Genomic DNA, 17,193 nt, shown 5'->3' on the forward strand with positions numbered 1-17,193 from the left:
CCGTAAAAAGCTGATGCTTTGGCAAATGGAAGTAAATGATCCTACTCTAGTGGTGTTTAGTGACTTGATTTGTTTGCCAGTTTCGTTCCTGTATTTTGTAACCTTGTTTTTTGCTACACAGAAGCGAGAGGTCAATACAGTTCTGGCTGATGTTATCAAACACATGACTCCTGATCGAGCATTTGAAGATGCTTACCCACAGGTAAAGAACTTATTTTGCCAAATCTGTAAAAATCTGATCTGCATCTTCTTAAATGGAATTAATTCTTAAACATTACTGATAACTCTTATAACAAAATAATTATTTTTAGACACTAGCTGTAATTTGGGAAGCCTCTTGGAACTCTGTAATGCTGTGATTTATTCCTCCTTTTTTTCCATGCACATCAATCTTTTAATTCTGAGAAATGCTAAACCCGAATGATTTACGTATTTAGAAGTAGCAGTAGTTAACTCCTACATCAACAGTGGTGTTTGCTGAAGGGAATTAGCAATCCTGGTAGGCTGTTTAAACAGAAGTAAACCATAAAATAGTCTGTCTCTACCTGGCTTTGTTAAGGCTTCAGTGAATTATTGTGTCCAGTCCTTGAGACTGAATTCCAAATGAGATATGGATTAGTTGAGAAGGTTTTTGTGGTTACTTGGAGGGTAGAAAAAGTGCCTACAAAAGAAGATTTAACAAACTGGTTTGGGTTTTTTTTCATTGTTTATTTGGCTGAGTTTTTTAGTGCAGAGAGCTGGAGGACATAGAGACTCTAAATTGAAAAAAATGTGTCTAACTGTGGAAGTGAAGAGCAAATAAAGCCTGGGCAGGCTGGTCAGCCTCTGTTCAATATGGGTTCTGAAGGGTGTGTTGGAAAAGTGTGTAGGAGCAGCATAGTCTGTCCTGGTTTGGGGAAAGAAATTACATTGATGAATGCTTGAAGCATCTTTCAAAAGAGTTTACTATGAATAACTAGAGAAGAACAATCTCTGGTGTGGATAGTCTTAATTTAACTCATATTACAATAATTTCCCTGGTTTTTTTCACTTTTCCTTTTTCTCCCTTTTAGCTGCAGTCAATTATTCAGAAGGTTATTACCTATATCTATGACTTTGCTCTGCTTTTTTCAGTGGTAAGTGATATTCTGTTTAATAAATTTTTAAGAAGAACTGTTTTGGCACTGTTTCTGCAAGAGAATTTACCTGACTGGGATATTTAGATTCTTTACAGGTTCACAGAATGGAAGGATTTTTTATCAAGTAGCTAAGTGCAGAAATATGTTGTGAGCTTTCTGCTGCTTACTACTTAAGTACTTCTTATTTCAGTTCCAATTTTCTCTGCTCTTTTCATTAGGCTGTTAAATTCTCTGAGTTTGTTTTTTTACTGTGGCATAAGTGACAATCAATGCAAGGTAAAACACCATTTATTTGTGTGTGTGTGTGTTAATGTAATTGCTGATAGCTGCTTCTGTGTTATGATACATGCTTAACATGCTCTCTCATAGCACTTACATTTGGCATTGAAACAAAGTGGAACTCAGAGAGGTCAGAGACTGTATATGAGGTAGAAAAATAGAAACAAAGACAGTACACAGTGTGTGTCAAAGTACAGAAATCATCTGAAGTGTAGCATTCAAGACTGATGCTATGGATTTGGAGTCAAGTCTTGTTCACAAATTGCTTGGATAATTTGGAAAAACTTACCCTCACTATATTCTTGAGATGATACAGAAACGAAGTATTTTAGTATGTTAACAACTTAGACCCTTATCTTTGAATGGAGTTTAAATGTCTTAGGCGTTCTTAACTTGCTCTGGATACACGCAAAATTGTTGATGATGTGTACACTGTTTTAATTGTTTTTAATATCTTACCTTTTTTTTCCATAGCTGTCTGAATTTGTCATGATCTTAAGGTGTTTGAAGCATATAATTGCTTTTAAAAATAAAGTGCAACATTAGTTTCAAGCAGTTCTGTATTTTGTGCTCCCTTCTGGATCTGTGCAGTCAATAAATTGATACATCTTTCAGCCAGCAGACCCTTTCCATTTGTTCCACTTTTTCATCCTTTGAGATGAATTACTGTTTTCAAAAAAGATGAAAATAATTTTACGTAAATAACTGTGCTTATAAAACTTATCCAAAATATTTATTGTTTTAGTGTGTTGTTAGTAACATACCTGATTTTACTTGTTTATGTATTTGTACTTTCAGGAGAAATTCTTGCCATTTCTGGATATGTTCCAGAAGGAAAGTGTGAGAGTGGAGGTTTGCAAGTGCATTATGGAATCTTTTATTAAGTAAGTGGGGACTGCTGAGGTGAAATGCACTCTGGAGGCTGAGAAACATATTGAAAGATGGCTAGAGGAGTCAGTACATTGGCTATTTAGTTTGTGAAGGTTTTCCAGGCTGTGGGAAAGAAAAAAGAAAATGTGTCAATTTTGTTATTTATTGATGGACTGTTTGACTGTTCACAAAGAAAGCTGAGTTGAAGTAATTATATTGATGCTGACTTACTGTGAGTTAACAGAATAGTTGTTCTCTGAGCTTTTTTTTTTTCTTGTGTTGCCTTTGTTGGTTTATGAAATCTATTTCACATTCCAGTTGCTGTGACAGCACAGAATGGAGTACTGCTACAGTTGAAAATGAACTTAGAAAATGAAAATATATTCAGCTGCTCTGAAAGTCAAGCAGTCCTTTTCTTTTCAAATAATTAACAAGTTTCTTGAAACATTTTTCTCATTTTCACCTTCCCTTCAGGTATTTCTATTCACTGCTGAGCCTCCCAATCCTTCTCTCCCCGGGGGCTTTGCTCATATGAGAGATGGTGTGGCCCCTTAATCACCTTAGTGGAGCTGCAGTGCACATGTGGCTCTGTACCTAAACATGACACTGATCCCTCCTGTCTGTCCCTAAGTAGCTGAGGAATTATATTATATCTTGGTAAATCCAGGATTGTTTTGTTTTGATGTTCTTAGATTGCCTCCATGTATCACACGTCTGCCTTCCTGTGTCCATTAAGGAGTCAGTCTGTGGCTTGGCACTTCAGCTGTGTATATTAAGATAATATTTCTTGACTGGCATTTATTGGAATTGTACATCTATTAACCATGTGATTGTTGGTGTTCCCTTGGTTCACAAATGAACTTAAAACTTGTGCAGTGTCATACAGTGCTGGTGACTGGAATTATGCATTAAATGGGTGTTATTCTAGTCGTTGTTGTCTGTTTTGACAGAGCAGGATTTTTCACCACTTTTTCTAAATACTTTCTAGGCATCAGCAGGAGTCGACGAAGGATCCCGTTATACTCAATGCTCTCCTGCATATCTGTAAGACGATGCATGACTCTGTGAAGTAAGATGAACTTCTACTAAGAACTCTCATTTATGCCAAGCTGGGCTGCCTGATGTGGTTTCATGTTTCTGAGGCTATTTGTTTCAAGGTGGATTAGGACATGAATCCAATTAGTGCTGAGGGAAGAGCTGTGCAATGAAGTGGCAGCACGTACCATTTGCTCTTTAATTACTGCTGTATTTTGAATACTGAAGCAGAATTTTAAAAGGGTAGTAGCAGCGGTTCTGTAGTTTTCTAGTGAAGCAGAGACACTTCACAATCCAATCTTCAGAATATTTTGAGAGTGAAACAATGTAATCTTTGAGTTACAGTGAATACTAAGCTATTTCTGAGATTTAAGTGATTATGTAGCTACTAAAGCACAGATTGCTGTACAGTTATACCTTTTTGTGGGCCACTATTTTCAGCCATTACAAAAGGGTGTGAAATCTTTAAAAGCATACCTGAAAGATCTCTAGGAACTTGAGCAGGGGAGGCTAGAACTAGAAGCTCTTGAACCATCTATATCTTTCCCCTAATTCCTCCTCTTCTATTTTGCCCTTGACTTTGAGAGCTGAGGTTGTTTGGGGTCCCCTGTGCCCTGTTGCACCCTCACTGTTTCAATAGCAGTTGTGCAGTGTGGAAAACATTGTGGTTTGTAGGTGACTTGCAAAAATCACACCAAAATCTGTGTCTGATTGAAAACAGAGCCAGGATCACAATGCTGCAAATTTAACTGTCAGGAGGACAGATCTTCTTTTTTTCCTTCTGGTTTGAGTTGAATTGTAAGGGCACAGTTTCTTTTCCCACTCTGAGCCCAGAGCCTCTTAGTATGGCAGATGCTGCAAAAAAAATTTCTCATCCTTGATAGGCAACAAATGCAAGATTTATTGTCAATAGAGGTCAGATTTAGCATGTAATTCCAATTTATACCAGCAAGAGTGCTTTATGTTGGGGTTAGAGTACCTTATTTGGCTGTATGTTGCACTAAAAGCCACTTCAGCCTTTAAATAGAACAATATATTTTACCTAAACCAGCTTATTAAAAAAAATAAAGCAGTTTATAGCAATCCATATTTGGTGCTTCCTCTGATGCCTTGCCAAAACAATTTGATAATTTACTGGGACCTTTAAAATCCCTTAAACCAGCAGTTCCTTGAGCTAAGATGGTTGTACATCTCTCTTGGTAAATCATCATAAATTCCAATTATTTTTAAGTAACTCCTGCATCTGTTTTTGCATCCTGGTTCAGGAAACTCCCAGCCCATTGTGTAGGGCTCGCTGACCCCTGTAACAGCTGTTGGAGGGTAACAGCCTTTAGGCTGGTAGGGGTCTTACTCACAATTGAACTGGAAACCTATTACTGACCTGGAGATCTCATTACAAGCCTTCTGAGCCTTTCAGAGCCCATCAGTTGACTCTTTTGATTGGCAATGCACTAATGAGCTGATCGTGCTGAGGTTTTCTTTCCTCCCTTACTGAATTCATACAGTAAAACTATTGTTCTCTTCCCATCTGGTGTCTGAGTTGGAAATTGGTAACTGATATACTAAAGGTCAAAGCTGGAGCCAAGCATATAATAGTAAGGGGATTAAATTGTATCAGTTAATTGTAATTTAACTTTTTGTTCATCCATTTTCAGTGAAGCAGGTTTGACTGACTGGATTTTTATGTGATGTAAATTTGTTTCAAATCAGATTTTGGACTCTTGGTGTAGAATAGGTATCTGGGATAGTTTTGAAAAGAAACTCCTTTTTACATATCAGTTTAGTTCAGTTCTTACCAAAACGTAAAGAAAACCAGCACTGTAGCAAGGTGAAGTTAATTATTTCTTAAATTCTGAGGCAAGGTTAGTTAAAACAAAAAACCCTAAACAAAACAAACCAAAGCCCAAACTAAACAATAAACTAATGTTATACACTGTATATTATTTAAAGTGTATTTTAAAAGCTTTACCCCTTAAATAGGATAACTCTTTTCTAAGAACAGACTTTATAATTTCTTTAGGTTTTTAGACTTAGTTCTTACTCAAGTTCTTATGTTGCAACACAAGACTGAAGCCATTTGTTTGCTACAGTAAAAAATATTAGTGTAGTTTCTTTCTCCTCATGCCAAAGTCTAAGTTTTTATAGAATCTAAAGACACTCAGCAATTTTTACTTTTTTAAAATCTGGAATTAAGTTTGGTTCATGGCTGACTTGGTGATATTCATATTAAAATTAGTTTTATACAGAAAACTTTATAAAATATTATGTATCATTCGAACCTTTATAGATAAATAAGATAAACAATATTCTAAAATTTACCAAGTAATTTTTTTTTTTCTAGTGCACTAACACTTGAGGATGAGAAAAGAACATTAGCAGCTCTGATAAATGGATTCATAAAAATGGTGAGTGACAATTGTGTACAACTGTTGGGTGCACCTTAGAGCTTGGATTTTTGTGAGATCCCCATGAGGAACAGGTGCCTGTGTGGCTGAATCAGAGACCAGTCTCTGACTTGCTTAAGACCAGTGAGAACCCCAGGCAGTGCATTTTAGTGAAATGAGTGTGTGTTCAAAGAGAGGTCACACAGTGCTGAAGCTGCTGGGGTGCAGTATGAAAGTTTAAAGTGCATGTGTTGTTTATTTAACTGTATTTTCTGCTAGTTTTGTGAACCTTCTGTAAAAGAGAGCATGTATTTAAAAGTTAAACAGCAATTGAAGCATCAGAGAGGTCGCTGGTTTATGTGAATGAAGTTCCACTACCCAGCTCTACATGGAACCAATACCAGCTTTCAAAAATACAAAATAAGTGTAACTTCTTTGTTATTAAAATCTCTGTTTATCTTAATTTAGAAGTAAGATCATTTGTATCATTAAATTAGTAGTCCCAGGAGAACCCCAGGTGTTTTGTCTTGAAATTAGTTTTTAACCCATCCCTCATGCTTATTCCAATAAATCTTTTGCTGATCTCTGTTGTTTTCTAGATGTCAGGTTGTTTTAGGGAGACTTTCTCAAGCTTTTTGTATTCTCCAACTACGTACTCTCAATGCTTGTTTTTTATTTCACATAGAGCTGACAGGCTCTGTGTCTAGTTGTCCTCTTTGTTCTTTGTTGCAGTTCTATGGATTTACTCTAGATGGTTGGTTTCCTTCAGCTATAATAATTTGCTAATTAATATTCTAGCATAGTTTTGCTTTATTAAGCTTTACATGCAGTATAATATAGTACAATTTCCTTTAGGAGGATTTCTTGCATTGAATAAAATTTGATGTGTCTTGATAATCCTGGTTTAGGGGGAAAAAAATCCCATAGCAGCAAAATGACTAGTTATGAATTTAAACCAGCACACATTAAGATGTGGGGGGAAAAAGCAATTGTAAGTCATCCTTACAGTCAGTCTTCTTTGTGGAAAAATTTATATTTTTAGGGAAGTTTTCTTCAGACTAGGACTAAAGAATCAGCAGTTGTACAAATAGAGGAAAAGCAAAGACAGTTGTCTGTAATGAGAGAAGCATTCCTTTGTTTTCTGGTGCAGTTTCTTTGATCTTTCACTGTATGGATTAAATGTAAATTTTATTCTAATTTTGTAAAAAATTCTTTTGCATATGACTTGAGAAATAATAAATAATGCAACCTTTACATCTGTTAAAAAAAAAATTACATACATGTAGACTGCCTGGAGACTGTTCCTCATGCTCTGCTTTTAATTGACAGCTGAGACACTCCAGCTGACAGCACTCGGGTTTTTTAAATCTACAGGGTTGGAAGAGGGCTGCTCTCACACAAAGGTTGTTCTATGACTTCTTCCCTGCCAGAATGCAAGGTTACAGGCTTTTGCCATATTATATAAGCATGTATTTATTAACCAAACTCAAGGAAAACCTGCTTTTCTTACTGGTTTATCTAACTAGGAAAAATGCTGTTTTCTGTTGGAGGCCCCTTATCAACTAGAAATTAGAGGAAGCTGAATACAGATTCACAGATCTATTTCTATTTTCTGGGGTTTTTTGTCTTGCTTTGTAAGTATGATCAAAACCAAGCCTTTGTCTCTCCCGTAAAGAGTCAAGAGTTCTGCTAGTTTTGAAAACACTTCACAAAACTAGGATTTAAATTTTGTTTTCTTGAAAAATACTTGATCTGTAAAGTAGAACATCATGTGGAGTATAGACCAAAAAAGCAAACCAGTAAAACTTTCATGTTTCCCTGAAGCTCAAGTATTGCAGACAGTTGGAAGAACAGAGATTCTCCAACTGCTGTTTGTTGTTACCAGTGGGTTTTCTCCTTAGCAATATATGGGGATTTTGACTTTGGAATATCTGTGGTTTATCTGTGGGCAGTTTTACCTGTATTTAAGGCCTACAGCAGTAAAGTCTAGGGACCTTTTATCTTTCACAGGTTTCATTTGGCCGTGACTTTGAACAACAGCTGAGTTTCTATGTCGAAGCCAGGTCAATGTTTTGCAATCTGGAGCCTGTTCTAGTCCAGCTGATTCATGTAAGCCACAATTTATCTACATATCCTTAATAAATGGGGATATATTTGCAGTTCTCCCGTTCCCTGCTCAGATTATTGGTCTATGGCAAAATAAGTCTGAAATATTTTAATCAGGTGTTTATAAAGTGAATTTTGATCTCACCTCTGGTTTTACCCCCCTAAACACGCTAAGTTCTTGCTTGGCAGGCATGCATGGTACCCTTGCAACAAAGAAAATGGGCTATCTTGCAAGAGAATTCATGTATAATAAAATAAATGGCACTTTCGTCCATTCAGAATTTGGGTTGTCTCTTCTATAATCCTCCATCTAGGAAAGATTAGACTGTGTTTGGCTGCAGATCCAGGCAGAGTCCTGCTGTGATTAGGAAGGTTAATCTCTCTTCTGTATTGAGTCACAGGTGAGCATTAGCTGCATCTGACTCCTTTGCAACATTGTATCTTCCCTTAAATCCTTTTATTATTTTGGTTTATGGATTTTTAATCTGTGTTAGCTAGGAATCATGATTGCTATGCTGGCAAGGAGGTGACAGCACTATAGCTGGGAAGGAAAGGATAAGCTAAAGGCTTGAATAGAACAAGTCATCTTTCACAAATTAAGTCATATTTGCTTTAAGGAACAGTCACTAAAATTCTCCCAGTAAAAACTAAAGAGTACAGTGAGGGCACACTGTATCAGGAGCCTTTGGACACTTGCTATTCTCTAAATGCATGCAGTAAAACATGCAGTTTGTTATCTGCCACTGAGGCTGTGCATTTTTCTTCATGGTTTGCTTTTGTTTTGTGTGTGTAGTCTGTGAACCAACTAGCAATGGAAACAAGAAGGGTGATGAAAGGAAATCATTCCAGAAAGACAGCTGCATTCGTCAGGGTAGGTCTGACTAATAAACTCTGAGCCTGCTTTCTTTGCAGATAATACTGTCTGCTGCCACCTAAGTTTATAGTTTTTGCAAAACCAGTATGTTGGTGTTTTTTGACACTGTTTGTAGTCCCATTTTCTCTTGTTACCAGCAGTCTTTCCTCTCTAAAGCCACAAGATGCTGTTTAAGAAAAAAAAGTCCCAAACTATCTAATAGCAGCTTTGTGTTGAAAAAGAGCAGCAAGATTGACTCCCTCTCCAAAGGAAGGTTCACCAGAGAGGTGTTTGTATGAATTCTGGAAAGCTCAGCTTTCCAAATTATATTTGAAATAACATACCAAATTTCTATGTAACTCGGTCACAGAGAGAATGGGAGATGGGGTAAAAAATATATTCAAACTTCTGTCTCATGATATCAGTGCTGATATGCTGAAATCAGGATTTGAATTTCAAGCTCCTTTCAGCTTTAGTGCCTCTGAGTCTGTGTAGGAATGGTCAAATGTGCTTTGAGCTATGCACAGGCCATCACAGGATAGCCAAGTTGCTTGTGTTCCCTTCTTCTAACCTGAAACATGGCAACCAGGATGTGTCCATCTGCACGTGAGAAGCTGTTTGGGCTTCAGTTCATGGCACCTGTGCGTGGTGTCCTGGGCAGGGGATGGCTGGGCTGACACTGGCCAGCTTCTCTCTGCCTGGGGGCTCCTTGCTCCACCCAGGGGTTTGGGCTGTGCCTGTAGGTGTGCAGCTGCAGCACCCTGGGCTCGGTCTGCCTTCTCCCCAGTACACACAGTGCACCTGCTCGGACCACCTTGGCAGATGGTTTGTCCCTGAGGACTCTAATCTGCTTTTCTAGTTGGCTTTTGGTCTTGAGCTGCAAGGTGGTTACCTGAGGAGGGAGGAACTCTTTGAGCTACAGTCACAGAGAGTCAGTTTTGAGCTTATCTAGTAATAGTAACAATAAAAAAACAAATTTATAATTATTTTGAAATACTCATTAGAAATTCCAAATTGCTGATTTTGGGCTTCACATAATATTTGCTTTGTCTTGAAAATCTTTCCCAAAACTGATCTGCAGATTTTGATTCCTAATTGTGTATTTAAATCAGTAAGAATTGCTGTAACTCTGAGATAGGAATTTTATTCAAATTTTTTTTTCTTTACTTTAGGCTTGTGTTGCCTTCTGCTTCATTACAATTCCATCTCTGAGCAGTATCTTCACACGTCTTAATCTGTATCTACACTCTGGACAGGTAGCTCTGGCAAACCAGTGCCTTTCTCAAGGTAAGGCATGAATTTGTCTACTTAAAGGTTCTCTTATTTCAGAAATATTTCTAACTGTGAATAATAACTTGGTTGATATCCTAAGTCGTATGTATATTTATGATGCAATTAAAATACAGCCCTGTTTCAAACACTCTTAAAGTAAAAACTTCTCATATTAAAGCAGCTCTTCAGTGTGATCTCAATAGCCAAGACAGCTGACTGTAGCTGACATAGTCCTGGCCATGAGGCAGGTTGTCCTAAATTCCTTAAGAATTATGGAAAGCATGGAATGTTCTTCTCCTGCATAATTATACAAGCACTCTAATCACAGATTATGTGCTTTATTATAACTGAAAAAAGAAACAAGCATCTGTGTAGTAGTTCACAGACTGACAAAATTCACCAATGAGCTGGAAAAGAATTCTAAGTTAGGTCAGTGACAGCAGAATCTTGCACATGCATGATAAATGCTTAGCCAAGAAAATGTGCCACTATATCAGAGTGAAACAATGGGGTAATATCAGGTCATATGAAGACTGAAAAATGTATTTTCTTGGTTTTGGATCTGACTTATTGATTGAACCAGAGCCTGAGCACATTTTCAGCTATCCTGGTAGTTCAGTGTTAAGTAATAGGAGATTCTGACAAAAAGTGATTTGGGGAAAAAAATGGGAGCTATTCTGGCACCAAAATGAGCATTAAGTCTGTATTACCATTTAATATGATCTTGTTCCTGTTCATGTTACAAATGGAAGCCAGTTGTGTATTCCAAATTCTTCTTACACTTTCAACTGCTTGCAGTATTTTTCTTTTGCTTTTTAAAGTGATGTCATTCTACTTTGTTTTGCAATTTTAATCTTGACTTTAAATGTCTGCTCTCCAATGGTAAATGCTTTTTTCCTTTACACGTTTTCAGTGGAGCTGTGAGAGTAATAAATTGGATTACTTTGCAACATCTTTTGTTGTGGCTATTAATTCTTTGTGTTAGCTCTGTGCTTCTTCACGAAAGCTTGTTTTCCAAGCTCTGCATTTACCAGCAAGTTCCAGCTGCACAAACAAGCTGACTTAGGATGCTGATTAAGACTTTTTAGTGCACAGTGACTGTTGTATTTCTTTGTTTTGAATCTGATGTTGCCCATACAGCAGAGCAGAGAGATTTAGAGTAAAGCTGACTGTTGTGTCCAAGTTTGTTGTGCAAATAAAAGATCTGCAAAGTCTGTTGTTGTGCAATTAGCATTGTGCAGTTTCTTTGTAGATAACAGAGTTTATATAAAATGGGCCCACTTTTTCTTCCTATGGTGTTTTATTTAATTGACCAGCCTACCTTATCTTGTATGGCAGTTTTCATTGTTGATGCTGTTCTGCAGAGCTTCTCTCACTGGAATTAAACCCAAAGCAGTTTTTCTGTAATATTTGGTCTTTGAGGATTATTGCCTGATCATGTTGGGACCCACTCTGTGATTTATTATCTTTCAACTTATAAACTGCTTTTCCACTATTTTTGTGATCTCGTTCTTCTCTCAGTGAGACTCCTGGGCCCCAACAATTGTCCAGATTTTTCAGTGTGAGAGTTTACAAATGTGCACAGCTGTTGCTTGACACACGAATACAGTGCACTCACTAAACAATTAACAGGATCCCTATCCTGAAATCTTTTAAGGTAGCAGGTATATGCAAAGTATTATGAACTCAGTCTCTAAACTACATGCTTATTAACCCCACTCTCCTGAATTTTAGACCCACAAACTAGAGAGAGGAGCATTTGGTTCATCTTTGCTTTTGTTAAAATGAAGCAGGAGCAAAACTGATGTTCAGTAACTCACTTCATTTACCAAGGTTTTATTGTTAGGCACTTTTTTTGCTCCCTTAGCAAAGCTATTTTGGGTATAATTTCTACTCAGAGACGTGTCATTTGCATGAGTAATTTAGCATGTGTTAAACAGTTAGGCACTGTCTTGGGACATTTTTTGTGAACTGTCTTTCCATATGTTGATGCACTCAAGTCACATAATGTGTCTTTGAAAGTTACTTTTCACACAGTTTAATCTGAATCTCAACTGAATGAGTAATAAGTAAGAGGTACTGATTAATTCATTACAGCAAATTTCACTCCAGTCAGTTAACTGAGCTAACTGGTGCCAATTAGACACTGATCTACTAAAACCAGTGCAGCATGAAGTGAAGATTTAAGAGCGTGCCATTAATGATAGCATTAGGCCAGGAAGGGAAATTGTGCCTTGTCTGTAACCTTTATTTCATGCTGATTTGAATTAGCTTAATTGGTTTAAAATTGTGGAGAGAAATAAAGCTGAAAGGTAATGTGCCTGATCCACTGAGTCAGCAGTGGTGCATGCATGAGTGTGTGTGCATGCACGTCCTCCTTGAAGATTCCAGCTGTTGTTTTTAGCAAGGTAAAGTCTTGGATTTGTCTCAGTTTTAAATTCCTATGAGGAGTCCAGCTGTTTCAGTGAGTTGACTTTTCACTTAAACACATAACAAAATTGAGTTCCACAACTTCTGTTGGCAATAGGAAGATTTCTCTAAATTGCCAATGTATCTATCTGGAAAAAGGAGGATGTCCAGGTCATAACAGTAAATGAATTTATGAGTCTGAGGATTGCACTGATAAACTATCAGCAATTGGAGAGCCACAGCTAATCTGCTTATAGCTGGAAGAGTTTGGGTTTTGCCTCACTCCCAGTCTCAAGGGGCAGCAGTAGCAGACCATCAGTCCCCGTGTCTCGCTGTTCCCATTTCCTCTAGCCCAGCCTTGCCTGCTGGGATTTGCCACACTGTTAATCAAATCAAGTGTTTGAACTCATCCAAATACTTCAGTATTAGAAAATTGTAATTTATCCTGGAATAGATTTTCCTTAAGACAATGAAACTGGGTCAGAACTCTGAATTTATAGGCTCATGAAACTCCAGCATTAATACGCAGACGGATGTCTGTCTGAGAATGTTCAGTGTGTATTAAAAATGACTGCTGTCTCTTTCATCTCCAGCTCCCAAACCCTGCTTTGAATAAAATGAATTTGTAATTATGTTTAAAGTGTTTTAGGTGAATTGGCCCTGGTTGCATAGTTTGTACCTCTGGAGAGCCTATTAAGAGCCCACCTTTGAAAGGAAGATGCTAGATTTTACAGAGATGAGCTTTTCATTTTTCTTAGCTGAGCCACTGAGCACTGCATGCTGCCAACAGAGAATAATAAATTCTCATTGGTCATGCTTTCTGTTGTGGGGCTGCTTGGACTAAATTGAGATTAAATGCATGCTCCATTGTGTCACTCTTCTGGACTTCTGAGATACAGGTATGATTTTAATTGCACATATTTCCTTCCTGTGGAAAATGCTACTTTTGTCTGTCAAAAAAGAGACAGCATGAGTTTTTAATGTTTGATCACAGCATTCAGCAGGTAGGTAGAGATGACATAACTTTCTGGTAATGTGTGTTAGCAGTATTTTTGTTTTAAAGGCTGTGAAATCTTTGCCTCAGTTGAGAAATAATGTGCTGAGTGAATAAGGTAATTCAGCTGATTCTGTGTGACTAATTTCACTGGGATATTGTCAAACATTAAACTTTATAAAAATGGAGAGCCTGTCCCTCAGATCAACTGCTGCAGACCTTTGGCTTAGCCAATGTAGATTTAAATTCTTAGTGCTTAATGTACTTCTAGGTATTTGTTCTGTTTTCCATTTGTGCCTAAAACACAGTTACACAGTAGATTGCAAAAATAATTTCTTTTCTACTGCAGAAAATGTTACTTTTCCATGAGTGTTCTCTAAAGGCTTCAGTCACACTCTGGAGAAAGTATGGTATGGAATATCTAACAAGTAATTTTAAATCATAGTCTAATAATGGTTTAGAGTATATTCTCAGTAGCATTAGGTAACAGTTTTTAGTATTTCTTCCTAATCTCCTGAAATCTTTATGGATCCAAAGAATATAAATAGAGAGAATTTGAGGTAAAGAATTTGGAGAAATAGGAACCTGAAGAGATTTTCCTCTTAATTACAGATACTGTGACTTCTTGGCTCATATTTCTCTGGTGAGATTGGTATATGCTGTCTCTGTTATCTTTTAAAATACTGCTTTCCTTGAAGGCAATAAGAGCTTTGGGAAAAGATAGATGTCATACTGTTTTCCTTACTAGAAACACGAAGTGTTGCTTCCTTTGGACAGAACTGTGACCTCTGCTGTTACCTGGGACTTCCACAGTGGGAGACTTCTCCTATTTCCTGAGCTTTTTCTCGTTCCCCTCTTTGTCCCAGCCAATCACTTTTCTGTATGAGGTGAGAGGTGACAGCTCTGTCTCTGTAAGCTTTTCAGACTAGTACTTTATATCAGTTTGTCAGTTCTTCAAGTCTGTCTAGCCCATGACCTGTTTTTGAAAGTGTCTAGTAGCATCTACTAGGGAAAAAATAATGTAGAATGATGCTTCTTGGCTTTCAGGTGCAGGTGATTTAATACATCCTTCAACAAAGCTTGTGTAATGCCCAGGCCATGGTATTTAATAAAACAGATGGACCAGTCCTCAGGAATTTAATTTTTTAAATCAATTTTTACTTTCTGGCCTTTGTAACTTCATGTGGTAGTGAGTTCCACAGTTACCTGCTACTTGGAAGTCTAATGTTTAGGGATTTGTTTATGTTAAATGTTAGGTGAGGGGCTCAGAGCATGCAGCTGATCTGCTGGAGCAGAATTCAGTCATTCCTGATTCATTTTCTTCTTGCTGTCTGTGAGATGATGTAGTTGGTAAGTTCCTGAAGAATTTGTTGTCAGTATTGCCTTTATTCCTTATTGCCAATAAGGAAACAGTTCCATGCCCTAGCACCTTTTTAATCACTTTTTCCTTTTGGAAATAGGAAGATTAGGACTAGGTTAGATTATTCCAGGTATAAATGCATAACAGCAGTATAAATGATACAATGACACCTCAGTTTTCCATTACTCTCCTAGTGATTCTTATAATTGCCTTGCCTTTTCAACAGCTGTTTAGGATGTAGTTTTCAGGAAACCATCTATAATGACTCCAAAATCGTTCATGAGTGTAAATAGCCTATTTCGAGCTTCTCTTTCTATAGTTATAGCAAGGGCTGTCTCTTTCCCCACATGCCTTACTAATATTAGAGTTCATCTGCTGCTTTATTGCTCAGAATCATGAGATCCATCTGCAATGCTTTGCAGTCACGTTCCAGACCAGTCTGCAAACATTGTCACCTCCCAGCTCATCGTAAGGACATGTCTGCAAAACCTTAAGGAATGCAGTAGTCATTTTGCTCCACTGTGAAAACTTGTTATTCCCTCTCCTTTCCCCATACACCCCATCCATTATTAAGTTATGTACCCTCATGAGGACTTTCTTCCTTATCTTCTTTCAGCTTAGTTGTTTAAAGAGCCATTTCTATAAGGATAAATATTAAAAGTTCTTTTAAATCTAAATATTTATTAACTGAGTTACTTTTAAACACAGTTTTGCTGGTTCTTTGGAAGACTTGAGAGACTTCTGAGGAATGATTTCTCTCTGCAAAAACCATATAGACTTTCCAGCCTTGTATCATGTTTTTCTGTATGTCTGCTCATTTGATTTTTTTTTTTTTTGGCCTCATAATAACATTAGAAACAATAGTATTTAACTGCAGCATTTATTATTTCAAAATTTTCAGTATTACTGGTGGAGCTTTCTTTAGAAACTGCCGCTGATGTGGTACCTCACAATCTTTAGGGATTACATGGAATTTAGAGAGGCAGGCTGAAATTTGAGGTTGATTTTTGGTTTGGTTTTTTTCTGGGTGGGAGGGAAGGCAGTGGGGTGGGGTGTGTGTTGCATTTACTGATTACACCTTGAGAATAAAACAATCTTGTGTCCAGTGTCCTTGCTGATACTGTGTGATGGCCCTGTACGAATCCTCCACTTACGCCTCTGCACGCCTTTGAGTACTAATGCCTTGTAACAGTCTCTGATCAAGCCATGCCTAAAACTGGCTCTACCAAGCTTCATCCACATAATTACCTTTTTATCTGCAGCTACTTCATAGCATGAAATAGTATGAATTAGCATAGTACATTCCAGCTCACCAAGTAGCAGTGAATTCATTTTCTAATTTCTGCTTTCTTCCTTCAAATAATTCTTTGTTGTTTCTGGATTGGAAGTGATGTACAGAGAACTTTAAGATGGAGAACAATTTGCAGTAGTTCAAGGGAAAACCACATTTCAACAATGTGGCAAAACTCTCACAGTGACCTCACCAATGTGAGGAGAAGGAGATTCAAATGATTAGAATGCTTGGTTGTCAAAACAGTAATGGATTAATTTATTTAATAGAAAAAAGAAGGTAACAAAACTGCCATGCTTGCCTCCCAATAATTTTTTGCGCTGGAGTACAAGCTTCATTAAATTTGCAACATCTGTTGGATGTGGAAGCAAAATCTTCAGAGTATTAAATTAGGTTTGACAGTGTTGTGAGACAGGAAAGTGGTGTGGAATGCAGAAGATGTGCATGGTCCCTGGTTTTGTCCTTTGGGTGGACTTAGCCCGGTGTAATTGTACCCGTGACTAAAAATACTTTGGGTAGGTATGTCAAACTCGCTCCCTTTTGCTCTTTGAAGGTGGACTTAAGGAGTTTAATTGTTTTCCCATCTCTGACTTTTTTCCTCCTTATTTTTATCTGCCTGAAATCTTAAATTCGTACAGTTTAATTGGCTATCAGAGATACAGAAAATACAATGCAAGCTGAATTTTTATATAGAGATTGATATATAGAAATATATGGAAGTACATGTAGTTGTGTGTAGGTATAATTAAACCTCTACATGTGCCATCATGAATACTGTCAATAGCAAAACATTCAACACCAATTTCACTTGCTTTTTCTTCTGTGGAAGGCTATTTCTGGAAGTGCTGACTTGGATATCCAAGACTATTAGTTTTTGTAGCCTGAAGATCAGCATGTATGCTTGGGGGAAAGATTTATAGGATTATGGTACACCAAAATGAAGGAGCTGCTGTGAAAGGATGAATTCAGTGAAGTGTGAAGTATGTTACGTTTGGAGCACTGCACAAGATATTAACAGCAGTCGGGGAAGCTTCATCATGGTGATTTGTTGTAATGCACAGGCTGCTCTCCCCTTATCCAGTGTACAGTGGTTCACTTTAGAAGCAGTATTGTACTTTAGGCAGATAAGAAAACAGCATCCTTCATCAGAAGAAGCCTTTTTAATCAAGAACCATAACAAAACATGTTGTGGTTTTCAGTGCTTTTTAAGTGGTTCCTTATA

At 37.4% G+C, this 17,193-nt stretch overlaps 1 protein-coding gene across 2 annotated transcripts in view; it reads left to right on the forward strand.

The window, feature by feature from the left end:
* VPS35L (VPS35 endosomal protein sorting factor like) overlaps positions 1–17,193 on the forward strand; it is a 46,827-nt gene that overhangs the window by 19,291 nt on the left and 10,343 nt on the right. For both annotated transcript variants that reach the window (XM_082292216.1, XM_082292215.1), the window contains exons 19-26: positions 122–202; positions 1,053–1,115; positions 2,196–2,281; positions 3,256–3,336; positions 5,644–5,707; positions 7,697–7,795; positions 8,586–8,663; positions 9,818–9,932. In XM_082292216.1, coding sequence (XP_082148342.1) covers positions 122–202; positions 1,053–1,115; positions 2,196–2,281; positions 3,256–3,336; positions 5,644–5,707; positions 7,697–7,795; positions 8,586–8,663; positions 9,818–9,932 — 667 coding nt within the window. The remainder of the gene's footprint in view (positions 1–121; positions 203–1,052; positions 1,116–2,195; positions 2,282–3,255; positions 3,337–5,643; positions 5,708–7,696; positions 7,796–8,585; positions 8,664–9,817; positions 9,933–17,193) is intronic.

Source organism: Coloeus monedula (genome assembly GCF_965178545.1).
Source record: "Coloeus monedula genome assembly, chromosome: 16".
NCBI lineage: Eukaryota > Metazoa > Chordata > Aves > Passeriformes > Corvidae > Coloeus > Coloeus monedula.